Below are 24811 nucleotides of genomic sequence, written 5' to 3' on the forward strand. Positions count from 1 at the left end.
CGCGACGAGGTGCCTCCACATTTGTCCAAACCGCGGCATTTTGAGGGTGCATGTGCTAAAATCACCATTAAGAAGGGCCCACTGCAGACGAGAGCCCACTCACACACAGACAGTCTTAGCCAGCCAGGGCACAGCACAATACCAGATGGTGCAGTGTTTCCCATATGGAATAGACAAACACTAAGCACATGTCAGAATCCAACACTGTTTGCTACAGCAGCATCCCAGCCCTGGGAACAAAGTGGTCATTCAAACTAGTCACTACACTGTATAATTACCCAGATAGACATTATGAGACACAATGCCAGCTCAGTGAAACTGAATAAAGAGGCCACTTATGTCTGCGCCCTCAACCTACCCATCTTTCATCCCGTCTACACTCCGGTTGCATAATACGTCTCTATTCAAATGAGAGGGATGAGAATATGGCTATACATGTTTCTGATTCAACATAAAAATCAATTTGTCAAGGCTACATTTTGTGTGGAAAACACTCGCATGCTTGCTGTACACACTGCCATGCCACATGAGCAGTTTTTGCAATGCACGGCGACATTATCGAAAAAGCCGTCAATTAAACAAGTTTGTCGGATAGCAACAGCCTGAGCAAAGCCGCTCCAGCTCTCTTGGGGTGGCACTGGGTAAAACTTTGAGTCCCCCCCCCCTCCAGCCATCCTCTGCTCCTTCTTTGTCCCCCCCACCAATCGTCACTTATCGTCTTTTGTCTCTCCGTCTCTTATCGCGTGGTGCCACAGCAGGAAAAGGGAGCCTGAGGGAGGCCTTGAGCAACAATGACCAGCCGGTTGACCTCTATACTGTGACCTTGAGTTTCCACACCCTGTCCGAAGCAGCGATCGCGGTAGAGGGAGGGGCTGAGGCCGGGGGGGAAGCTCCAGGCAGGGCAGGGAATGCCATCTATAAAAATAGATCTTCATTATTCTGAATTTTCCACAAATAGTTTCAAAGAACAAGGCATCATTTCATCTTAATGGCTGGCGTGAATTGTTTTGGGCTGCGTAGTGGAAAAGCCTTGCCTTTTGGCAGCGTGTCCTCAGAAGTGGCCTGCCTTTTTCACCGCTCCACACCACAGGGACCACATATTGGCACATTTCAAACAGTCTATTTTTAAAGCCTCTTTTTGTTGTTGTGTGAGTACCTCAGACTTCCGCTTCAGTATATTGACCTTAAAAAACACCTCTGACAGAGATCCAAGTGCTACTTAGTTTCTTGTCTGAGGTTCTGCTTTTCTGGGCAGCGGACGTCTGATGTGGAATAAAATGCTCAGCCTTTAGATCGCATACATTATCTGTCGTCTTGCTTTTAGCCTCCCTTAAAAAAGTGGAAGCATATAGTCTATAAAATAGGAACTCAGTAAACTTGCTCTCTTTATGTCTGAGGCTGGCGCCGCAGACAGATGTGTTCTCGTGCGCCAGCCTAAAAGTTGGATCAGACAATGCTGAGCTGTGTGAGGAAGCAAAGTTGCGAGGGTGATGCCTCTCAGGGTTTGTCACTTTTTTTGGGTTTCATGAGCCAATCTGCTGATTAAAATGCACTTAATTCCATTGACACAGATAACATCGCTTTCCAGTATTTTCTCTAATAAGACGTTTCTGAAAACAACCAGACAGGAAGCCACTGTTTGGTGAAGTGTGGCCGGAGATAAACAAGTGAATTAAATAACAGACTTCTTTATACGAGGCATCAAATGTTTATGGGCACCGCGGGGTCTCGGACCGATGGTCTTGTGCATGTGGTCGCCGAGGGCGGCTCTTCATGGTCAATCCTCAGAACGAGAGAGAGAGAGAGAGGCTGAATGAATAGCCTGACACTTCGCTTACTCACTCCTCTGTTTCAAAAACAACCCCCACCCACCCGGTTTCAAACACAAGGAGGGGGGAGTGAAAAGAGAGAGAGAGAGAGAGAGATTCCATGTCTATTCTTCTACCCTCTCCCAGCAAGGACCGCCAGCCAGGCAACTATTTTTAGCTTCACCACACACTATATTTAGACCGCTACCACTTTTTGAGGCATTTATTAGGAAAAGAGTACATCAAATAAAAGAGAGTGATGGTGGTGGTTGTTTTTTTTTTTTTTTTGGAGGGGTGGGGGGCGGGTGGTGCTTTATTCTGACCTTCTAACAAACTGGTTTTCATGTGGTGAGTTCAGTACATGTTGCCAATCACACTGACGTGGACGCACTTAGAGGAAAACACGGACTATTTCTCATTCTTCTGTCTCAACACCCTTTCCCCACGCGACAGAGTGAACAATTTTCAATGCCAAGCTTCAAGCCCGAGCAGGAGGGGACGGAGAAGGGTGTAGACAGGAAAAGGAGGAGGACAAAGGCACAGCTCTGTTGGTGGACTCCATGACACTTTGAGCACCAGACAGATGTTTCACATATAATGTATATAGCATGCGGTAGCTTGTTTATTTTTTCCACCAACCTTTGAGCTTGTTTATAACTCTGTGAACGACTACCAGAGCCAACTTTACCATTGTTAGCACTGTAGCTATAAAGTATGAACTGAAAGTGGGGGACGTGTGAAGAGTTATTGACAGCGGTTTCTCTCGCCCACTCTTCAACACGTGGCCCTAACTCTCTGCCTCATATACTAACTAGCATTTTTTTTTTTCTGAAGATGCGTTCAAGCGTGCACACGGGCTGTGATCAGGATCTTTGTTTTAACAAACTGCTACACTGTTAGCTCGCCAGTGTCGCAAGGTTAATTTACTTAGTCAGTCAAAGCGGCTTCAGACCTTAATCCTCAGCTCCCCAGGAAAAACAAGCCGGGTTGCCGATCGCTTCGTCACTAGTAAACACTGAGGCCCTGTGATCGCTGTGACGGCCCCGCCCCCCACCTCCACCTCATGTTGCACCACATGAGCCCCATCCCAAAACCTCAAAATGACAAAATGACTGTGGACAACTGTAAGACAGGAGATATGATATGACTCCCTTATTTCTCTTGGATGCTGACACATGTCAAAGTCGTAGAGGATAAATTAGTGAAGGCATTCAAGCCGGAGTAATTATACAGTATTTGAGAGCCATGAGAAGAAGTCATTCAGCGAGCTGATCAACACAGAAAACTCCTTAAGGCTAATGTTCTCCATGCTGTTTAGAAACCAAATAAGCACATAAAATAGCACACATGCTGGAAAATATTTTCACAAGAGCGAGGCGGAACATGAGCACACTGGCACTTCAGAGAGGGAGATCACATGTCCTGTTGACTTGCAAGAATATTATGAGAAAGCGGAGAAAAAGGTGCTTAAATGAATAAAGAAGGAGATTTCTGAGGTAAATTAATGTCTGCTAGAGTGTGTGGAAACTGCCAGTTGAAACATTGCGCAAGACGTGCATTAAACTATGTGGATACGCTACATTACTCGTTTTCTGTTTGCCATCTCCCAGACATACTTGCTTGATTTATTTTCTCTTTATGTTTCTTCATTGACACCCCCCACCCCCTCCCCCTTACTTTCCCTCCCTCGCTCTAGTGGACTGTCACTGGGCTGAAATCACACCTGTGCTTCTCACACGTCTCGGCACACGGGTGAAACATACGCAGGGTGAAACATGGTGAGGGAGCTTTGCTGAATCTCATTAGCCAAGCGGGTAGTCATTAACAGAATGACCTTTGGAAATAATTACCAGCCTTCCTCTCCCTCCATCCCTCTTTCCCTCCCTCCTTCCCTTCTCGCACTCATCCATCCCTCAGCCGCCCCCCTTCCCCCTCTCATTCAATAGTTCTTCTTCTAGGTGCGGGTGGAGGGAGAGGAAGGAGAAAAGAAGGGAGAGAAATGAGTTGAGGGTGGGTGCAGAGCCAGATCCCCGCTGCTGCTGTTTAAGATTACAGGGTGAGCTGAACTTTCAGATTAGGTTAATCTGCTGGAAATGGGATTGGCCAGCGGCCGCTCTTCTGGCAGGTAGGCAGGTCAGCTCAGCACCGCGAGCCATGTGCCATTCCATGTGATTCTTGAGCCAACGGCATCAGAGTGTGCTGTGCTGGCTGAGGTCATCGCAATGCCGTCACCTCGGCAGGGTTCGAGCCAAGTGTCACCATGTATGTACACACGCATACACTCGTGCGAGTGCATTTAGAAAGGCCAAACTCACTTTTGTGCGCGTGCATAATGTATAACACAAACACCGCAGCGCGCCCGCCTCCTTCCTCTCATGTATGTCCAGGCAATGGGAGGATACAGCATTCGCAGTTCACTCGCTAACCCTTTAGTTGTTTCACAAACCTGTGCTCTTTGTTTCAACAGAGGGGAAAACAAACATATTGTGGAACGGGGATTTGGCACAGCCCAAGTGTGTTGTTGGATTTGGGGCCATTCAATCACAGCAAGAACCAGCCAGCGCTGCTTAGGTTTAGGCTCCAATCGTCGGGAGGGGAAAGAAAGGACTCTTTCATGTGCTATTGCAATTAACAACCCCCATGCTGGCATAATACATCACCAATAGGAGCTCAAAGTGATTGTTCTTAAGGAGGAATGAAACGAGAGGAAAAAGGAGAGATGGATCTATTCTCTTGTCACTTCCCAACACGGCTTCCCGTTTCCCCTCTAATGCCGTTCACATGTCCAGGAAAGCGGCCTGGCAGACAGCAAGTATAGGAAATCTATCTGCATGTTTGACTGTTTTATCTGGAGCCAGACTCAGAGTGTACTGTCGACCTGCCAGGACAACACACTTGGACAGCCGGCGATGGAGGTTCTGCCTTTGTGTCTGCTCTCATCAAGCTACGGGAGCTTAGATGTCTCTTTGAACAATTAGCATTAATTAAGTGGACCTCCTCGCTTGTTTGTGTAGCGGCTGATAACACGGTGTAGTACATGTTTTATTACAGTCCCTGGGGGAGGGGCGTCTCTGTGAGTTTGGATACCGCTGTATCCTACGTAGCAAACAGCATGAAACCATTCACAACATAAAAAAAAGAAGAAGCATGTGCTCGGTTTGTTTGGGATTGCTACTGTAGTCATGTGATTACTGCTGGTTTCTGGGCGTCATGCATTGCGAATGTGACAATAATACCTTGTAGCCATTTTGATTAGCAAAGCTTCTTTTGTTTTACAACTTGTGCTCCGAGGAGGGTTAGCTTTGGTTTCTTGGTCTTTTGCTTTCACAGATATTTGTGGAAGTGTCATTCCCAGCTGAGACTGTTTTCAAGTGAGTCATCAAGACCTCCTTTACCACTCCTCTCCCTCTCTCTCTCTCCCTATTTCTGCCTCTCACATACATACACCCATTGACCCGTACATAGATTCAACATAACGGGGAAAAAAAATATTTCTTTATGCATGTATGTTCAATGAAAAACTGCATAAAAAAAGGGAAAAACAGAAAAAGAGTGAGGGAGAGAGAAAAAAAGCCCTGCAGCCTCTTGTAAACATGCTGTAGCTAGAGAGGCTGTGCAACACTCTCTGTGCCACTCTCTCAACAACACTAATTATCAACCAAAGACATGCTAATTACATAGAGCTTTATTGCTAATGTAGCAGGCCTCTATGCCAGCCGCCCACACTCTGAGCTCCGCTCCCCTACCTCTGTCTCTCCTCCCACTACACCTTCAGGCAAAGCAGCAACAGAGGGAGAGAGATGCACGCATTTTGTGTACTTCTAAAGACGAGAGCTTTCTCCAAATCTGAAATTAAACATGTCACACATCAGATGTCACATCTAAGGTCTTATCGTTCCTCTGTGGGGGGATTTTGCCCTTCAATCTAGCCCTTCATCTCGTTCTTGACCTCCTCCTCATCATCCTGCCAATCTCAACGGGAAGTCCGCTTCTCTCCTGCCCCCCCCCCCCCAAACTCAACAACCCACCCACGTTCCTGCACCTGTGACGTAGCCTAGCAGCGGCACACAAGGCTCGGCGGGAGAGAGCCAACCCCCAGTTCCCCTCGCTCCCCCTGCCCCTCCCGCCCTTGCTTAAACGTGCTGGTGTCAGCCCTGTGGCCAATCCCGTTAGCACGCCGCGGCTAAGGCTGAAGGCCTCTTCAGATCGATTTCTCCCGCTGCGAGTCGCTCAGAGTCCTCCAGGGATCACGGTGTAGGTAGTGCTCCGCAGCACTCTCCCCCACCAGGCTGTTTAGCGTCTTCCCCTGACACGGCTGTTTACGCGTTAGCCATCCTCTGCTCTCTAATGGAGACACAGTTAAAGAGAGAGCCTCAAAGCGGGGAGCGCTCGTCACAGGCACTTGCTGAAACATGTGACAGCCCTCTTCATTGGTTGAGCAGGGGCAGGCTAATACACTGGCTGTGCAGTGGCTGAAGGGTTTGGTGCATAAAGGATGTCAGTGCTGCTAGGCACACTCGTGATATGAGTGGATGCTAAATGGGTTAATGTAAATGATATAATGCACAGAGGATTATTTTTTATCCCTTCTGATAGACTTGGATATGGTTAAATTTGCACAAACTGTGGGAATTCATATGGATTTCTAATAAGACTTAAACTAAGCTGATATGTAAACAGCTTTGCTGATTATTTAATGTGAGTTGCACAACATATTAAAACTACGATAAAACTGATTTCATGTTTTAAAAAAGAGTCTTTGATTACAAAGAAACAGCCTGAGCCACAGCAATAATTCAAAAAAGGCTCAATAATGTGAATTATAGGAAGGGAATAAGAGCACATGCATCTCATTGAAAAGAATAAGCTGTTATTCTGTGTCTACTGGATTTATTTGTGCTTCTAAATACTGTCCATGGTAATGTACCGTCCATTCTCTTTGTTTTCATCACTGAGGTTAGCCATATGTTAAGTGCTGTATCCCTTGATGTATGAGCTACATTAACACACTACATATTTGACTGCGCCAAATGGAAACGGTGATGGAACAAAAGCAATGCTGACAACAGCAAACCACTGTTAAGTTTACAATATGTTGCTGTACAATATTCATGCAGTTTTTTTCAACCCGCAAACAAGATATGTAGGAAGAGGTAATTATATAAAGGAAAGGAATAATGTGAGGCGAAATCGCTTCCTAAGCAGAACACAATTAATATCAATGTGTAAATTCAAAAGGTTTGTAGTCAGGTGCATAGTGCCATCTGGAATAGCAGGAGTGTTCCCGGTGGGCCTGACCATCCACGGTTGGGCACCAAGCCCAGCAACACCCATATGAAAAGATAAAAACATGCTGTTTGATTCGGTGTTAAACTGGCCAGCCAGTGCCATAGGTATGTGCGTGCTGAGGGTAAATCTTTTTTTTAAATACTGAGCTGACAATGGCAGACTTATAGTGCTGTGCATACATTGTGGCCACGTTTATTTAACAAATTAGCATGATGCTACCATCAGGTGTCTGTTGAATTACAAACTGAGCATGCATAAACAAGAAAAACAAGGGAGAACATATGGACACAGTTGACCTCTGTGCTGCAAAAAACTACATACTGTAAAACAATCCAAGCTTCATTTTAAATATTTCAAAAATTAGTCTATATGGATAGATGAGCGGAGTCTGTGCATTCTGACTCATGAAACACAAACAATATTTTAATGCTGAATTACAGGCAAACATGCATGAAATGTATAAAACATGTAGAATTTTCTATTAAATGTAATGTTGCAGGATTGAAAAATAGATTTGCATATTTTACACAATATAAGCATCATATTGCTTTAAAGAATTCTTGTAACAAGCAGACAAAGGATATTGAATATACTGTATGTGACATTTTCATACAGTTAAAAAAATCCGATTTACTCAGCGGTTTTTGTGGGACAGGTGCAGTTTAATCAGCAAGCGTGGCGTGAGTGTAAATGTGTGAGCGCAAGAGAAAAGGATCAAGTCTGCATGAATGCATGCATGAATGTCTGTGCGTTTGGCGCAGCAGGTTTGTCAGAGCTACAGTGTGGATGTTGCATAACAGGTTCACGTTGAGAGCTTAAGGATCCTTGAGGGTGCCAGCGTCATTTCCTGCTTTATCTGCCTGCCCACCGGCTGGCCTGACAGCACTGTTTAACGCAGCCTCGAGCCACACCAGTGACATGTGTCCAGAGCAAATCAGAACAACATCCTCGTCTAAGAGGCACATCGATGGGGCTGGTGACTGCACGCCGCGGGGGACAATCTGAAAGGTCCAGATCAATGATGGGCTACCACTTTTATGTCACAAAGTACACACGACACAGGGAAGCAATTTAAATAAACAGATTTTCTTGAATCGAACGATCCACTGTGAATCTTGAAATAGCTGTTTTGAAAGTGACTGATGCTGGGACTGAACCCTTGGGGAAGACCGACAAACTATGGGAGCAAGTATTTCTTACACTGTTGTTCAGTGCGAAGAGCAAAAGAGAGAAGTAAGGGTTGCTGAATGAGTCACAAATGCTGTCACCATCTGTCTGCTTGTGCGTTTCTGTGTGTTTGCATGAGCGTGCCCGTGTCCGTGCGCATCTGTGCGCGCGTGCACGCGTGCCGTCTGTGTTCCCTTGTAACTTACCTCCACGATATCGGAGTTGGTCCTGCTCTCATGGGGCTCGTTGTACTCGGTGTATTTAAGCAGGACCTTGTCCATGTCTGTGCTGGCATACTGGAACAGCTTGTTGGTGCTGTTGAAGATGATGAGGGCGATCTCACAGTCACACAGCACACTCAGCTCATACGCCTTCTTCATCAGGCCAAACTTTCGCTTTGTAAATGTCACCTAGGTAGAAGAAGGAGATAAAGAAATTAGCGGATAATGACTAGCTGAGGTGAGAAAAATGTATAAATAAATCCTATTCACAGTGTGGGACGGAAGATTTATATGCACACATACAGTGTCACTTAACCAAATATGGCACTTCTACAAAATCAACCTTTTCTTTTGACCTGTAGTAATCATTTCATTATAGCAGAAAAGTCCCAGAGGCTTGACATATTCACTCTGCAATGAGTGAATAAAGAGGAATCTGGAGTAATAACTTTTCCTTGTTAAAAGGAGTGGTTCAGTGTTAAAACACAGTGAAGTCTGCTGATGGTTCAACACCACCTGACTGTAACAGTCCATCCACTATACCAGGAAAAAAAGAAAAAAAAAAAGAAGCTGGGCTTTCATTTAAGGAACTGAAAACACTCTGTCTCAGACAGATAACGGTAAAGAAGACCAGTTATTGCTTGTACATCAAAGCGCAGAACGGCTCATCATGGAACACATGTCACCTTAAATGGTCCCTTTCATATGGCCTGAATGTGTTCAACGTCTCGCTAAATGAAAAATAATACACGTTCCTATAAGTATTTTACACTGGAAAATAGCTGAGGCATACTATTTCCTCACAGTGGCATTAATGCACATTGTTCAGTTGTTGTGTTACCCAATTAACTGCCTCTCGTAGTGAATAACAAGCCATTGATATAAATAACGGATGGGTTCCCTGCCTGTGCTTGAAGCTGTTTGTGTGTGCTCAAATAGTGACAATGCACTCAACTTAAACCACAAAAATTGCCTTCTCTAATGGGCCCTTTTTTCTCTCTCTCTCTGTTTGTGGGTATGTGTGTGCATGTGTGTGTGTGTGTGTGTGTGTGTGTGAAGCCCGAGACTGGTACCTTTAATAACACACGCATACAAGTGCCCACATTGTCAAAATAGAACAGCCTCTATTCCTCTATTGTTTGGATCAAAACTAGAGCAGTGAAAGTGAGTTAATTCCAGTGAGCTGCACCTGGTTTCTTTTCCAAGCCATGTGTGTAAGCTCTTCGGCTGTATGGGAAAAAGAGAAAATGTGCCACTGCCAGCTTCCTTCTCTGCTTTTTTTTTTTTGTATTGAACTTTCTTTTATTTTCTTCTGCGACTGTGTGTATTATTTACATTGGAGATCTGTATCGACAAAGCTTTTTGCAGAGAGGAAATACTGCCAGGACTGTGCCCAGCTGGTAGCTAATGATCTCAGTTTGTTGATTAACTGCATGTTTGTCTATTCTCTTCTGACACTTAAGTGGGCCAAAAAATACAGAATGAAAACCTCCCAACACTCATTTAAACACGCTCTGAATACACTAATAAAGACTATAAGTGCAGACTACAAAAACCTTTACAAAGAAAGCCTTTAAAGCAGAGATCTCTGTGTGTGTGGTACAGCTGGGTAATGCATGAATAGATTTGTGGCATAAATCTATCATGCATTGCCCTTCACATTTTCTCTTTACAACTCCGAGGTCTGAAAGAGGAGATAGGGTTCAATGGATATTGATAGATAGTTTTGGATTTCCTGAAATTATATCTCCCAGGATGCACCAGGGAAACTGAATATCAAACTATCCCTCACCTCTACCCTGTCTTTCCCTCTGCCTCCCTCTCCAGTGAGGGCGGCCAAAACCTCACATGAACTGCTGCATCCTGGACCACCTAAAAGTTTTCCAGTGATGTCATCGCGTCACGCCGAGCTATGTGTCAGACAACAGAGGCTGAAACCAGAGACGCGGCATCCTAGCTCTGTACAAACTAATGTGTGCAATGTCAGGTTCTGTACCTCGGGCACAAACACTCATCTGATTCGCCGACGCCGTGAGGCGAAAAAGCTCCCTTGGGCTCTAAATACCATGCTGACATTTACACAGTCACACTGAAATGTAAAAAAAAAAACAAGCCTCATTCTTAACGCCGTGAGATCAAAAGGTATCTTGTGACAATAAGATTAATTGTCATATCCAACCCACTCTGAGCTCTACCGTCCAAAACTGAAAGGAAGGCACCCTGAAGGGGTCTCAGCCTCACAACAGCAAAGCTACAGTGCAAGTCGCACATGAGCGAGTCAATAAGAAGACAGGGCTGCAGGACACAAGGTCAAAGCAGACTATTCAGGAACAGGACATGTGGAGTGTTGTCTTCCCTTGGTGTTTTGATGCAAGGGGCACCAGGGGCAAACGTGGGACACAGCTAGCTGCCGGCCCAGCTCCGTTATCACCCACCCACTCAGTCACACACTCTGCCGGGGCCATTAATGTTTCAAAAGGTGGCACGTGGCACGCACAGAGGGCCGGGTGTGAGTCCCAGAGGTCCAGAGCTGCCAGTCTCAAAGGAGAGGTTCACATGCAGGCTCGGATGGCTCACATATCAGAGCGCCACCCCGCACACACGCACACGAACGCGGCGAGGGGGAGGTAAGAGGCAACTCGGAAGCCGCTCATTTGCTGCTTGTCATTTCGGCATGTAAAAAACAGAAAAGCAGAATCCAATCAAAGTTGTCTTGAGCCTCACACTTTAAATGAGGAACTGCGCGTGCATTTCCCACATATTAAAATTCACACATCGACTGACTTCACCAACACCACAGGAAGAGAATGAGTGCGATTATGAAAAGCCTTAACTGACCAAACAATAACACCTACATAAATATCACACCACACCCCCACATCTCAATCTGACACGTACAACCTGCTACCTCCAAATCATTACCAACGCTGTGCATATACACCCATTAATACACGGGCACATACACAGAGCATGCCCGCTTGAACAAGAACACACACACACATACATTTTAAAAGACAGTTGGCTTGCACATAAATGCTGTCTAGATGGTAAATACTGGTGCAAACATCATGTGGGATGTGCTAATTTGTACTGTATCTCAGCTATGCAATTTTTATGCTCGGTATTCTGTTTCACCGCTTGAGGTAACTCTGTCGTGACTTCATGGCCTCACATGATGCTGTCATGTGACACTTTTAGCCCATCGACGATCACGCTGGTGATGTCACCTCTTGCCTTTCCTGTGCAAGCACAAATAGGCTCTCTCAGTCCGCACAGCAGCTGGAAACTGGTGAGCTGGACCCGCACTCGAGGAGCGACTGCTCTGCAATCGAAAGCAGGTGCTTTGAAAGGTGCACCTGATCTGCAAGCATTTACAGAGAGCTGTCCAATAGTGAAAAGGTTGTAGTGTATGTGCATAAAAAAAAATATACATAATGATTATCAACATAGATTTACCATGTGCCATTATTTCTAAAAAAAATTATAAGTAAAGGAACTAATTATTGCTGTGCAGAAATCAGATATTTATACTTTACTTTTAATTCATACTACCCATACTTCTGATGCTGGTGCACAGCCTTTGTATTAAGTAACAACATCTATTTATTTCACTGAATGAGGCCTCTATCTTTGTTGTCAAACCAAAAGACTCATTGTAAACCACCCGTATGTCAGTGTGGGTGTAATTTTCGTTTCCTTGGTCAGTGGGTGCTGTTAGACACACCACTACGTTAATAACAGAGAGCGTGACGTTACAGCACATTTGCAACTGTGTGTACTGGTAAAAGGGACCAGTGTAAGTGCGTGAGTGTGAACTCAAGTGTGTCTTTTCACAGTAAATTGGTAACCATGGTGCGAAGCCTATCTTCACACACACACACACACACACACACAGAGAGGAAAATTCTGTGGGCCATCATGGCATAATGAGATAACTTTGGAACTGTCATTGTATGCTTCTAGGACAGTCTGTGCATTCTTGTGAAGCGGTTAGAGGCTAAAACCAAACACACATTCTTCTGGTAAAAAGATGCAAGACGTGTTTATGATTTGTTTTATGATCATTGACCAAATTCCACAACAGCAGCTTAACCTTCTCAGAGATGTCTCAATTATGGAAGAGCTCATGACAACAGTAGGATAGAGCACACTTTCTTTAACTTACTCTCTGTTACATCGGCACATAACGAGCACTCGCTCATAGGCACAAGCATTGTGAAAGTACACTGTGGGCTCACAGTGACACATGAGCCTTATTCGTTCACCCCTATCCTCCTCCACAGCCCCATCCCAAGAGAGATTCAGACAGATGCACGCCCAAATGCATGCAGCCCCTGTAAACCTGTGACCATGCATACCCTCTTACATAAATTTTTATTCAACCCATTTTAATTTGTTTTTGCTTGTCTTTCTTTTTTCTCTTTCTTATTAATTCTACATATGTTTATATGTAGTTATATATACTGCTATCACTGGAAAATGACCAATAAAAAAGAATTTAAATAATCGGTTGCATTTCCTCCAGTCAAAAAGTTGAAAAAAGCCCAGGATCAACAGAGGAACAAAAAGAAAGGAGGGATAGTGGCTGATTCTCTGCCACATGGGTGAGAGAGGAGGGAGGAGGAGGAGGGAGAAGAGAGGGGGCGGACGCACAGGAAGCACATTTGTATGCATTTCCTCTCATAACAGGAAGAGGCCAGTGGCTTCCCCTTCACAATGGCTTCGCTTCTGCTTCCCACCTCCTGCCTGCTTCCCTGGGGGAGGAGGAGGTGGAGGAAGAGGAGGAGTGGAGAGACAGGCACCAAAAACTGCTGGTTAGCAAACCAAACATGGCCATGCGGGGACGCACACACACACAAGCACGCACACACATAAATGTCAGTCAGCGATGGAGCAGCGCGATTGGTCTTGAGACAAACACTTATCCCATTGTCAGGGGCCAAGCAGGAAGACACGGGCTTACGCAAAAGGAATAAGAGGAGCCCAAGACCTGGTCCTGAACTCTGCCTCACAGCCAAAGAAGCTGTTAAGAGGGGCATTACAACAAAAGAGGCTTTGTCCCACCTCTAATATATGCTACGCTCTTCTCTGTCCTCAAAACCCCACTTATCATCCTTCTTCAGTGCGCCTTCATTATACAGTAAGACCAGGAGGCAGCAAACACGTCTTCATTCGGCGCGGTGAATCCAAAGTGTCCACTCTGAGTGGTTAAAAGCTAACCTGCAGAACTGATTGAGTGGTGTCTTAATTATGCCAATTTTAGTTAAAGATGTCTCAAAATACACGCCAGTTTAGATTGTTCTTCTTACCAGAGCTTGTAATTACATTTCGGGACAGCGCTGTAATGGCTGGCTGGGCTCCTTCTCTGTATGCTCCTGTTTACGCTGAAAAACCGCAACTGGAAAAGGATATACCCTCTGACTAAAAAAAAGTGGATGTTACATTACAAGGCCCAAGTTAGTGGCCGGAATGACAAAAATAACTTATTTGAGGTGGATAAGCTTTTGCTTTTGCAGTGCCACTAAGGCAGTTATGGTCTATTTAAGGCGCACTGTTTTCACTTTCACCAGTTTTCCCCCAAAAAACAGGAGCTGACTGGTTAAAACTGATTTTCACATGGATTACATGTCCCTACACATCTAATTGTTTTAGTGATTTCTGCTGCGAGGAAGACCCTATTAACCCCGCTTTTCACAAAATGAAGACTTCTTATTACAAGCACAGCTCAGAATTTGCTTCTAGTACTAAAAAGGGGAGAGAAATGTCAAGAGAAGATGTAAATGAGCTGCAGATGATGATCCATTCCCCCAAAGTAATAAAGCTTTTTTTTAAAAAAAGCTAAAAATTGCTTTTGCTGGGCCACAGACTGCACATGCAACATATTTCAATAACCTTTTTTTTTTTTTTACACATAATTTTGTTTTAATGTTCAAAACGCCGCCTGATAAATCAACAAACTTTCACTTTGAAAATTAAAAGCCCAACATAATGATCACCAGAGCGGGCAAAAGGAAAGAGAAGAGAGGAAGCTTGACAAACCATTAAGACTTTCTAGCGAGTGAAAATTGGAGAGGGAGGTGAGAGAGCAGAATGAGCCATGTGAAGAACATGTGAATGAGAAACGAAACAAGAAATAAGTTGAGGAGGCAAAAGAGAATAAAAATACAGCGGAGAGGAGGTGAGAGCTTAGTGAGCCCTTTTCAGGTGAGGTCTTGCAGCGCTGAGCATGCGACAGAGAGGAGTGCCACTCGCTGTGGTAAAAGAAGGAGATGGTAGAAGGTGGGAAACAGGGAATTAGAGGAGGGGTGCAGGGGTGAGTAGCTACCCTGTGGGCCTCATTATTTTCCTGCTGTTAATTTCACTTGCACATTTTCTCACCCCAGTGCTGTTGATTGGAGAGAGGAATGGTTTGTCGTAGAAACAAAAAGACCCTTTATTTCAGCTGCAGCGCTGCAGTTAACAGGGTGAGGGAAGAGAAGCGGCATATGCAGGAAGACATAAAAACATGTCGCTTTTTTTTTTTATCTTCTCCCAGCCAAGTATGTGTTAGTGTGACTGTTGTTTGTGGGAGTTGGGAGATCCTGTTGTTTAACTTCCTGTCGCTGATGACCTGATCCACGTTTAACCTTTGGCCCTGGGTCCCTTCCCCCCTTGGAAACCACATGTCCCGCACAAACGCACACACATACACACAGATTTGCACAAACAAGTCATCCTAAATTAAGCCCACTGAGTGTACTGGCTGGAGAGGTAACACTAATTAGAGCCAATTGCAGCAAATTAGTCGATCCCAGAGACTTACTCCGGAGAGATATGTGTTTTAGATGTGTACACGTGTTTATAAGCATGTATTGGTCCACGCAGCATAAACAAAATACTAAATACACCATCTAAACATGTGTATGGGTGTATAATCTGCTATGTCTCAAATATATGCCAGCGCACGTATGGACACACACACCTGTGCAGGTTGTACTGTAGGTGTGAGCACCTATCTGTGTGTGTGCGAGCACGGGCGAGAGAGTCTGCTCTCTGTGTGCAGCCCATGAGTTTATGGCACAGGGGGCTCTTTCATGTGCCCGAGGCTGGGAGAGGGTCTGAGTGGTCAGGGGGCTTGGAGCCAGGGCCCACACACTGCTGCCCACTGTCCAGAGCTCCGGGCAGCCAGTCAACGCCAGGGAGGCCTGGCCCTTCTACCTCTGCTCTGGGGAAGTGTTTCAGGGCCTGGGGGTGGCAGCCCAAAGTGGCCGCCCAGAGAGAGCCAGGCCCTGTGCCCACTATGATACCGCTGCTGCAGGGAGGGCAGAGGTGGGGAGGCTGTGCAGCCCTGTAGGTGGCAAGGTAGCGTTGACAGCCATACAGAGTGGTGCCACTCCAAAGAGGACTGCAGTATGGAGTGTGTATGCAGACCTGTACGAATCAGGGAAAATTTTATAATAGCTTTAAAACGCTATTTTTGACTTTAGCTGTACCATGTTCTGTTTAACACAACTTTATGAGCTACTGGATATCATGGATTCATATTAGGTCAAACAGGTGTCGCTACATACTTTATATTTTGCACTTTTCATAAGAACAATATCAATCTGTTCAACACAGAAGAGCTTAAAGAAGATGAAAAAACATTTTAGACATAAAACAGTAAAAGTATGTAAAGAATGTGAGGTTGAAAGCAACACTATACAAATTCCTCTGGTGTTTATTTGGCTTGGGCCCTGGGACATTTCCTCAGAAAGGAAGTGAAAATATGCAAATGCAAAGCTTCCGTTTTTTTTGCTTTTAAGAAGAAAATTTAAGTCTCTGTGTCTGTCTCTCTCCCTGTCTTGTGATGCCGCCTCTACAAAATGCGGTGATGTCACTGATCTGGGCCGTAGGTTGAATGACACTGAATGCCGTGCATGCTTTCCACATGACTCGGTGACATCACATCAGCAGGAACTGTGATTGGACTTAAACAAACAACAAACCAAGTAATCTATCATTTTAGAGATCAAAACAACAAAATCCAGCGATATATTGATTTTCCTTTCCCTGAACCCTCTCTCCCTCACTCTCATCTTCTCCCTCCTCCTCCTCTCTCTGTAAGTAAAGCCCGGATATCTCAGGCATCGATTCCCCTCAGGTGTCCTTCCTGTCTCCCTCTTTCCCTCCTTATCCGCAGGAGCCGGAGTGCCTGGTGCGACTGGCGGACCAAGTCTAAGGTGGGATGAGAGAGGAGGGCTGAGATAACAGCAAGGAGGAAGTGAGGGTGCTGCTGCAACACGATAGCTGTAGTCCTCATCTAAAACTCTGTGACCTCCCTCTTGCTCTTCCTCTGTCTCTCTATCTGCCTGTCTCTCCTTCGCCAACAAATACATAAATCAGAATACAGAGCACATAGATGTTGCATACCTTCCCCCCTGCCTGTTTCTTTTAATCTTTCTTCCTATGTGTCTTCCCTTGTTGTGCTGCGGGTGTGGTGCTAAAGGCGGCCTGCTTTCGAGATGAGCATCACAAACAGTAGTATAATGATTACTAGAAGTTTCTTCTTTATCTCAGCCCCCCTCACATTCTCACTCTCCTCTTGTTACTTGCCATTACACTCATTGAGATGAGTCATGACAGGGGTCACAATCTTCTTCAATTACTCCTCCAGTACTGACGAATCGATTCCTTAAGCCTCTGCGCGTCACTTTATTCTGGCCGCAAATGCCTGTGTTTGTTAAGCGCGCATGCGAGAAATGGCTGCGGACTCTTATTGTGGATGTCGGACGACAAAGACGTGGCGAAAGCAATGAAGCGGGCCTGTGTTCGGACAAGGTGTGTGTGTGTGTGTGTCTTTGCGCGTGTTTGACCTGTGATCCAGGGGCCACGCCGGCAGCGTATGGATCCAATTGGGCTGCCAGGAAGCTGACAAAGTGTCAGTGGTCAGTCGTGCCACAGGAAGTGATCAATTGTGGGCCTCGGGGGCAGTGAGGGAGCTCTGTCTCTATCTATTTCCTGCCACAGACGGCAGCATCTGCTTGAATCACGCCGTCCACAATTTATTATGTCTCACTCAAGCACTGCCAGGCCAGCTGTTGTTGAACAGTTTCTTGCATGGATTCCATTGTTAGGTTTGTTCTTGGACCACTGCTATGTACAGTATCTCTGATTTTAAAAATGCTACGCAGAGGAAAGCTACAGCAGACCTTCTGTTACTGATTTAGCTCAAGAAAAACACTGATTCAGTGTTTGTCTCCCAGGCAGCCCCTAATCTCCACCCTGTTGGCCCGGTCCGGTGTGTCACTTCAGACCATCCCATCCCTGTTTGTTTGTTTGTTTTTGTTTTCTCCCACCGCCTTCTGCCCTGTAATATTCCACTGCCAGTGAGCTAAACTGGGTGGCATGGTGTGAGAGGTTGGGCGTGTGAAGGGCGCTGCAGTTGTGTGCAGGCCGCAGCGCTCAGAGCGTGCAGCGATATGCTGGATGGTTTTCTGAGAATTACACATGTTCTCATGCAAATCCCTTTTTGGAAAAATCCTCCTGGTGCCCTCACACTGGTTTGTCAGCTTGAGGGGAAACAAACCTGCCATTATAAGCCAATGGAACTCTTCCACCCAAAGCAATATCACAGCATACGCTTCTCTGTCGCCCAGTTCACATATTGCCCAGACTCCCAGAAGACCTTCATTGTTGAGGGCTATGTGGGGTGTAGGGTGTTTCTCCTTACTCCCCCCTCCACCCCTCCTCTTCCCCACCCTCATACTCATCCATCCTCCCATCCCCCAGGGACTTACCTGTCTGTTGCGTTCATCCATAATCCGCGTGATCTGAATCTTTTTCCTCCCCATCGTCCCCGTCTCTTTCTTTCTCTCCTCTTTCTAAAGAACTTTATGCCTTCTTCACTCTCCTCTTTCTTCTTCTTTCTCTTCACTCTTCTGCTCTTTCTTTATCTGTCTTTTCTTTTTCTGGTTTCTATTTGTTCCAATCAACTCAAAGATTCCAGCATCCGTACCTGCGAGAAAGAAACGGGGAGGGGGGAGGAGAGGATGAGCATTAAATGAAATGAAATATGGCAAAATACTGAGAGAAAAAATAATAAAAGTGGCATCATGGCAGCCACAAGGGAGGGTGAAGAAAGACAAAGAATCTGTCAACAATGTTGTGAGAACTGCTGTGTTTTTCACTGTCGATATCATGCAAATCAGTTTTTGCATTTTTTTCCCAGGCACCGACTATGAGAGGAGACAGCGCTGTCAGGATCTCGCCTCGTTCACAGAGAGTTTGACAGTGTTTTGGAAGTGCCGCTAACTTAAACGCTCTAATCACCAACACTGTAACATTACCTCCAGACTGAGAAATACATTTTGTTTCTTCCCACGAACTGCACTGTATTGACAGTGGAGCTGCCAGACACAGCTTTTTCTACCCTATCTGCAGCTCATCTCCAAAATGGCAGGCGTGAGTCGCGGGATAGAATACAGATGTAAAACCGAGCACAGTCTTGCCATGTTCTGGTAAAACAAAGCCGAAAAAACAAAGGAAGAAAAGAAAGAAAAAAAAAAGGTGCCAAGAGTTTGAAACGTGGTAGAAAAAAGGACGCTTCCTAGAGACAAAATCAAGTCAAACAAAATTCCAACATCAACTTAATCCAGCTGGACACATCGCATGTCAATGAGTGCATCTGAGGAGCATCTGAGTAAATGCACTTGTGCGCCTGCTTGTGTGTGCACAGCTGAGTGTGTGTGTTCCCGTGTTTGAAGAGCGAAGGCCAGCAGCTGATGAGCTGGACTGCATGTGCGAAGAAGAAAGCTGCGCTCCAAAAAGTTTGCGTGAGTGAGCGACTGTGTGTCCATGTGTGCGTGCATGCGTGCATGTGTGTGTGTGTGTGTGTGCTCTTGTGTGAGTTTGGCTAAGCCAGAGCTCCAGTGCATCTCTCCAGAGTGCTAAAGTAGGCCAACCCAATCTATCTCAGGGAGGAGCAGAAGAACTGTTGTTGTGTTTTCTTTTGACAGTAGAGGTGATAACGTCCCTCGTTATGCAAATGAGCATCCCATTATTTAAGCTCAGTGCAATGCAGGGGAGCTGTCAGCGCCGTCACATAAAAAAAAAATCCTCCATCTACCCTGCCTTTTTTTCTCTACTTTCCCCTTCTTCTCTCTTCTCTCCTTTCTGAACCAGATTTCCGGCACCTGGCAGCACAAGCATCAGACATTGATGTGGAAGACGACACCGCTTCACCAAAAGACATGTCAGTCTCAGTCTCTCTCTCTATCACTCTCTCTCTCTCTCTCTCATACACCCTTGCTCTCTACCTCACTCTCATATTCTCTCCGTTGCACACTCCCGCACACATACATGCGCATTGTAATGCACTTCCTTTCCCCTTCTTACCTTTTTTCTATCTTCTCCTAACCTGAATCCATGTATTTATTGAGTAACATGCATGAGAAAGCACAAGAAAGCTCTAAACCCCTGAGGTGAGCGCAGCACATTGCTATGCACTTGACCTCTTTGTGCAAGAGTAGGACATTGATAATGAAAACGCGTAATAGGGACATCCAGGGATACTGTAGCTCAAGGCCTGCAGCAGTCGTACATAACTGTAGATCTTTTCATGTGCAGAAGACACAGGCTTTGCACTACCTGTTTAATTATTTTAAAATCTATAGCAAAGTAATGTTTAGCTTAGTTAGGGCCACGATGGTGATGTGGGCCTTTAGGGTGCATATGCACAACACAGACTTACAAGATTCTTAGTTTTCAAGGAATAACATCATTGATTATTATGTATACTTCTGCCAAAAACTTCCATCACACAAAGATGGAAAACAAAGTCAGACAATACAATACGAACAATGATGAAATGCATGACAAAAAACTTCCTGAGTTGATGGTTTGGAATACGCCCACTTATGGAAGAAATGAGATACGAACATAAATGCATCATTTGGCAGTTAGGACAACAGCCGGACTGTACCATCATAATAATAACAAGATCTAAAATAACTCTGTGGCAGCTCTGAAGAGGCTATCCAAAACATTTTAGCATTGCTCTGCGCAAACACACCCATCCATAGACAGAAAAACAAAGAGCTGCCCTCTGGAAGAAAACAAAGAAGGATGTTGTCAGACAAACTAGGATTACAAGCCAACACCAAGGCGCTTGGCACAAGACAGCCAGACAAGGATATCAATCAAGCCGGCGTACCTCAATCACAGGCTGACAGCATCATCCCCTCCCAGTCTTTGTACTCAACACTACCCAGCCCGGGCACTGCTCCAAACAAGGAGGCGTTACCTCTGCGATCCCTGCCTCCTGGCCTCCACCTCCTCCTCGTTCCTCCCACAGCCCACTGAGCAGAGCTGAACCTCTCAATGTCAACAACCGCTGGGGCAACACCTTAGGCCTTACGTAACATTAACGCTAAGACTAAGCCCGTGTCCTGAACATTTAATCCCTGCTTCTGGCTCCCAGCACCAGCCAACGCTCCCTGAGGTGAGGCTCTGCAGCCGCTTAGCCCCGTGTCGATGCCTCCCCGCCTCAGCCAACCCCCCCGTTCTCTTCCCCTTCTCACTATTACCTCCTCTACCTCCTCCTACACAGCGACGCAAGTTCCCTTCCCTCCGTCCCCCACTTCTCGGCCCCCTCTCTCGCCACCCCCCCCCCACTTTTCCTCACACCCGCCCCCGTCCCATATGAGTGCCAGGCAGCTTCTGGATAAGAACTGAGCGCCCACCTCCTCATCGGGCTCCCTTCCCTCTCCTTCCGTCTCCTTCCCTCATGGCGGATAGAGCATCACTTAACTTAACAGATTACCACTGAATCACTCAATCCAATTTAGCCTCGTGACGCCAAGACAGTGAAACGGAGCGAAAGGCAGGAAACAAAAAGCGCTTCGTGAACATGGTCGAGCGGCACAGGGCGGTAATCCTCGGCAGGAATCTTTCGCAGGGGACCGACACTGACACCTGACCTTGAGAGGGCAAGTGAGGTGAGAAAGGAACAAGGGGGAACGACGAAGGCACACACAGAGAGAGCTAACAAGCTTGTACACATTAAGCCAATTTACTAATCCCAAAGTAAGGCGTAGGGAAAGAGGGAATGAGCTGTGGAAAATGAAGAATACACAAAAGAGCGTCTTTATCTTCTCTGTGGAGTCTGACTAATGGTATGCCTGCATTCACACGCGCCTGGTAACTGGAAGGAGGCCGGAGCGAGAGGCTGCTAAGGTCAGAGAGCAAGCTGGCACCAAGCAGACAGAAGGACGACGGCTGCCCCTCTGCTTGTTTTATATCCTGGGTCCCAACTCTCTGCGCTTTGAGTTGGAGAGGTGACAATGAAAGAGAAGGAGAGCGGAGGGAGGAGAGCAGAGAAACGGAGAGAAGAGAGGGAAATGGAGTGAAGCATAAAGAGGGATCTTTTGAACAGGCACCAGGCCTCTCCAGGGGGAGGGGAAGAGCCGTATCCACGACCCTCCCATCTGTTAAGCAGACGGACGGAGAGAGAGAGAGAGAGAGAGAGGGATGAAAGTTGGGGGAGGATGGGAGAGATGGAGAGGGAGCAGCGATTCAGCACATAGATCTAATGAGCATTCTCTCTCTCTGTGTGTCTCAGAAGTGGAGCTGAGAGGACGATGAGAACATATACACTCAGTGCACCACAAGGCTTGATTCTAGGTCGCCTCTCTCCCAAGTGTTTAGTCACTAAAAACTAATATACAGCACATGGCGCTTTTTCACATTCTAATAGACGGTCTGCAGGGTGCTTGTTAATGTGGCTTTGTTATTGAGGACAGACACTGAAGACGACTCCTCTGATTCAAGAGGAGGAGGGGGGGTGGCAAAAAGAGGAACTTTACCTTGACTCATGCTCGGGACTAATTCGTCACTTTGAAAGACAGCTGCGGAGTTTTGTTTGTGAACGAGGAGAAGGAACGCTCGAGAGTGCCAGTTCCAAGAACAAAAGTTGCGCACAAGCACGCATCCGATTCTGCATTCAGAGAATTGTGACGAAACCAGCGCACCCGTGAAGGCGACGCGTGCGGAATTCTGCTGATGCTCTCGAATCCTAATTCTAGGAGTTCTAGCAAATTGGGGAAGGTGATTTATCATGACAGGATTGGCGATGTTTTTCCAAGAAACCCCACCTCGGCAGCGCAGCCTCGGCTCATGGTACATCTGCAACACATTTGGTAATAGCATGTGTCCTGAAAAAAAAATATATGTATATATAACGCCGGTATCCCCTATCCTCCTAGGAAATGTGGTTGTGAGGATTTGAAATAACATATTACACTGCAGTAAGTAAACCTTTTAGGAGGTGTATGGTACATTAAATAAACGCTCTCTCTTTTTAAATAAACTCCCATTTCCTTGAAGAGGAGGACGAAAAAAAGCGCTTTAATATGGTTTTCCAAATACAATCTGAATGTCAGTACACACTCACACTGCTCCATTTTTACTTGAGCATTTCTGTCATGTGGAAGACTTTTTTTTCCTCGAGTACATTAAAGTTTTTTTTTTTCTTTTTTTTTTCAGATGTGTAGATTTTTGGAGGCTTCTTCTTTGTGCCTTTTGATGCAGCTATGTTCGCGTGTTCGCCGGGATAAACGCGGATGTGTTTGCGGCTGCGTTTATGTGTGTTTGTGCTTTATTTGGAAATAGTGGTACACAGCACTTTATCTCCTGTCAGGATGGATGGAGATACACCAGCAGAAATGAGAGGAGGGGAAGGATCAAGCGAAGGAGCGAGTCGATGGCCAGGCAGGATGGGAACAGAAAAAATGTGTATCAGGTCTCATTGTGCCTCTAATGTCATTACAGGCAGTGACTCCTCTATATGGCACGCCGCACTACCCATCTGTCAGAGCGAGATAGGCAGGGTGACGAATGGCTATCACTGCTACTTCCCTCAACCCCCACCACCCCCACCCCCCCTGCTCTAATGTCTGTATCTTTTTCAAGTGCTGGGGGAGAAGAGTGACCTAAACCTGGGCGGTAGCCCACGCGTAGGTGGGCCTCTATGGCTCTGAATCTCAGCAGATATTAGGGCTAATTTAACATGTTAGCAGCTAAAGAGATTAGCAACATGTACATCTGGGGATTAGAGTGATAGCGGTGGATCATCTTATAATGTGTTCATTCCTTTTTTCTTTTTTTTTTTTTTCCCAGTGAGCGTTCAAGCTAAACTTGAATTTGAGAGGCTGTAGCGTGTGTGTGTGTGTGTGTGTGTGTGTGTGTGTGTGTTCTTAAACGTGTGTTGGAGGATATGTCTTCACCTGTCTCTCTCTATTAGCTCATGATTTAGCTGGATCATTAGTGAGACAGAGACAGTTTCACATGTATTCTATTTTCAATCTCTGTGTGCCTTTGAACTGAGACACCTGTCTATTGATGAGGAGGAGAGTGAGCCAATAGCCTGTGGTTGGCACAAGTTTTACACACTCTGTCAAGCACTCATAAGTCAGATTGACATTATGGAACAAAGTATATTGTTATAAGCAGCAGCTCAAGTGCTACAAGATGAGCTCTCAATTTCTCGCCAACTACAGTTCAACCAATTTCTCAACTTAAAACTTCATACCTCAACTTTAAACTTAATTGATTTTCATACTAATGAGACTCTGCCAGCGCTGTTTCCCCTCTTATCCTTCAATCCAGCAGCTCTGCCCCAGGGTCTTGGAGGACAGAGAGACAGGAAGCGCACACACACACACAGACAGACAGCTCAGCGGAAGGACGTGACATCAGCAGCCCCAGACAATCAAAGGTGCTAAAGGTGCTTCCTTCCCGAAATCACTCTGTTAAAGGAGCACGAGCTCAAGATCTAATTGGCAACAGTCGACGATGAACGCAAATAAACAGAAGCCATACGCTCCCTGGTAATGAAATGCCTGCTTTGAGTTCCCTATACTTAGATTTCTAAGGCAACTCTTAACTTTTTCAATTAGGCAACAGACATATTTGAAAAAACAATGACTCAAAAAATAAGTTGAAAAATTAAATGTACAAAACAACTTCTCACCGTGCAAAGCATTTGTTAATTCTGCCTAAATATAAATTGCATTTCTGTTTGAATACATTTAAGATACTTGCAAAAAGCATATTTTTAAATCCCTGTCATTCGAGTGGCACCGTGTGAGATCATGATATCAGCATTAAGAGAAGCTAATCTTTTTTTTATATTTTTGACTGCCAGTTCCTCCAGCACCTTAGCTGCACTGGCTTTGCATCGCAGCAGCCATAAACTGAAACAGGCTGGACATTTCTAAACTGAACAGCGTCACTTCCACTGAAAGAGCAATTACAGAAAATTCACTTTAAAATGCATCAGACATAAAAGTAAAACAGAAAATTATATCA

At 45.5% G+C, this 24811-nt stretch overlaps 1 protein-coding gene across 14 annotated transcripts in view; it reads right to left on the reverse strand.

Annotated features, from left to right (window-relative positions):
- mef2cb (myocyte enhancer factor 2cb) overlaps positions 1-24811 on the reverse strand; it is a 68066-nt gene that overhangs the window by 17901 nt on the left and 25354 nt on the right. For all 14 annotated transcript variants that reach the window (XM_041938038.1, XM_041938046.1, XM_041938049.1 and 11 more), the window contains 2 exons: positions 18244-18461; positions 8471-8674 (listed from right to left, as the gene is read on the reverse strand). In XM_041938038.1, coding sequence (XP_041793972.1) covers positions 8471-8674; positions 18244-18297 — 258 coding nt within the window. In that variant the 5' untranslated portion in view covers positions 18298-18461. The remainder of the gene's footprint in view (positions 1-8470; positions 8675-18243; positions 18462-24811) is intronic.

The sequence above is a fragment of the Chelmon rostratus genome, chromosome 5 (assembly GCF_017976325.1).
Source record: "Chelmon rostratus isolate fCheRos1 chromosome 5, fCheRos1.pri, whole genome shotgun sequence".
In the NCBI taxonomy this organism is placed as follows: Eukaryota; Metazoa; Chordata; class Actinopteri; order Chaetodontiformes; family Chaetodontidae; genus Chelmon; species Chelmon rostratus.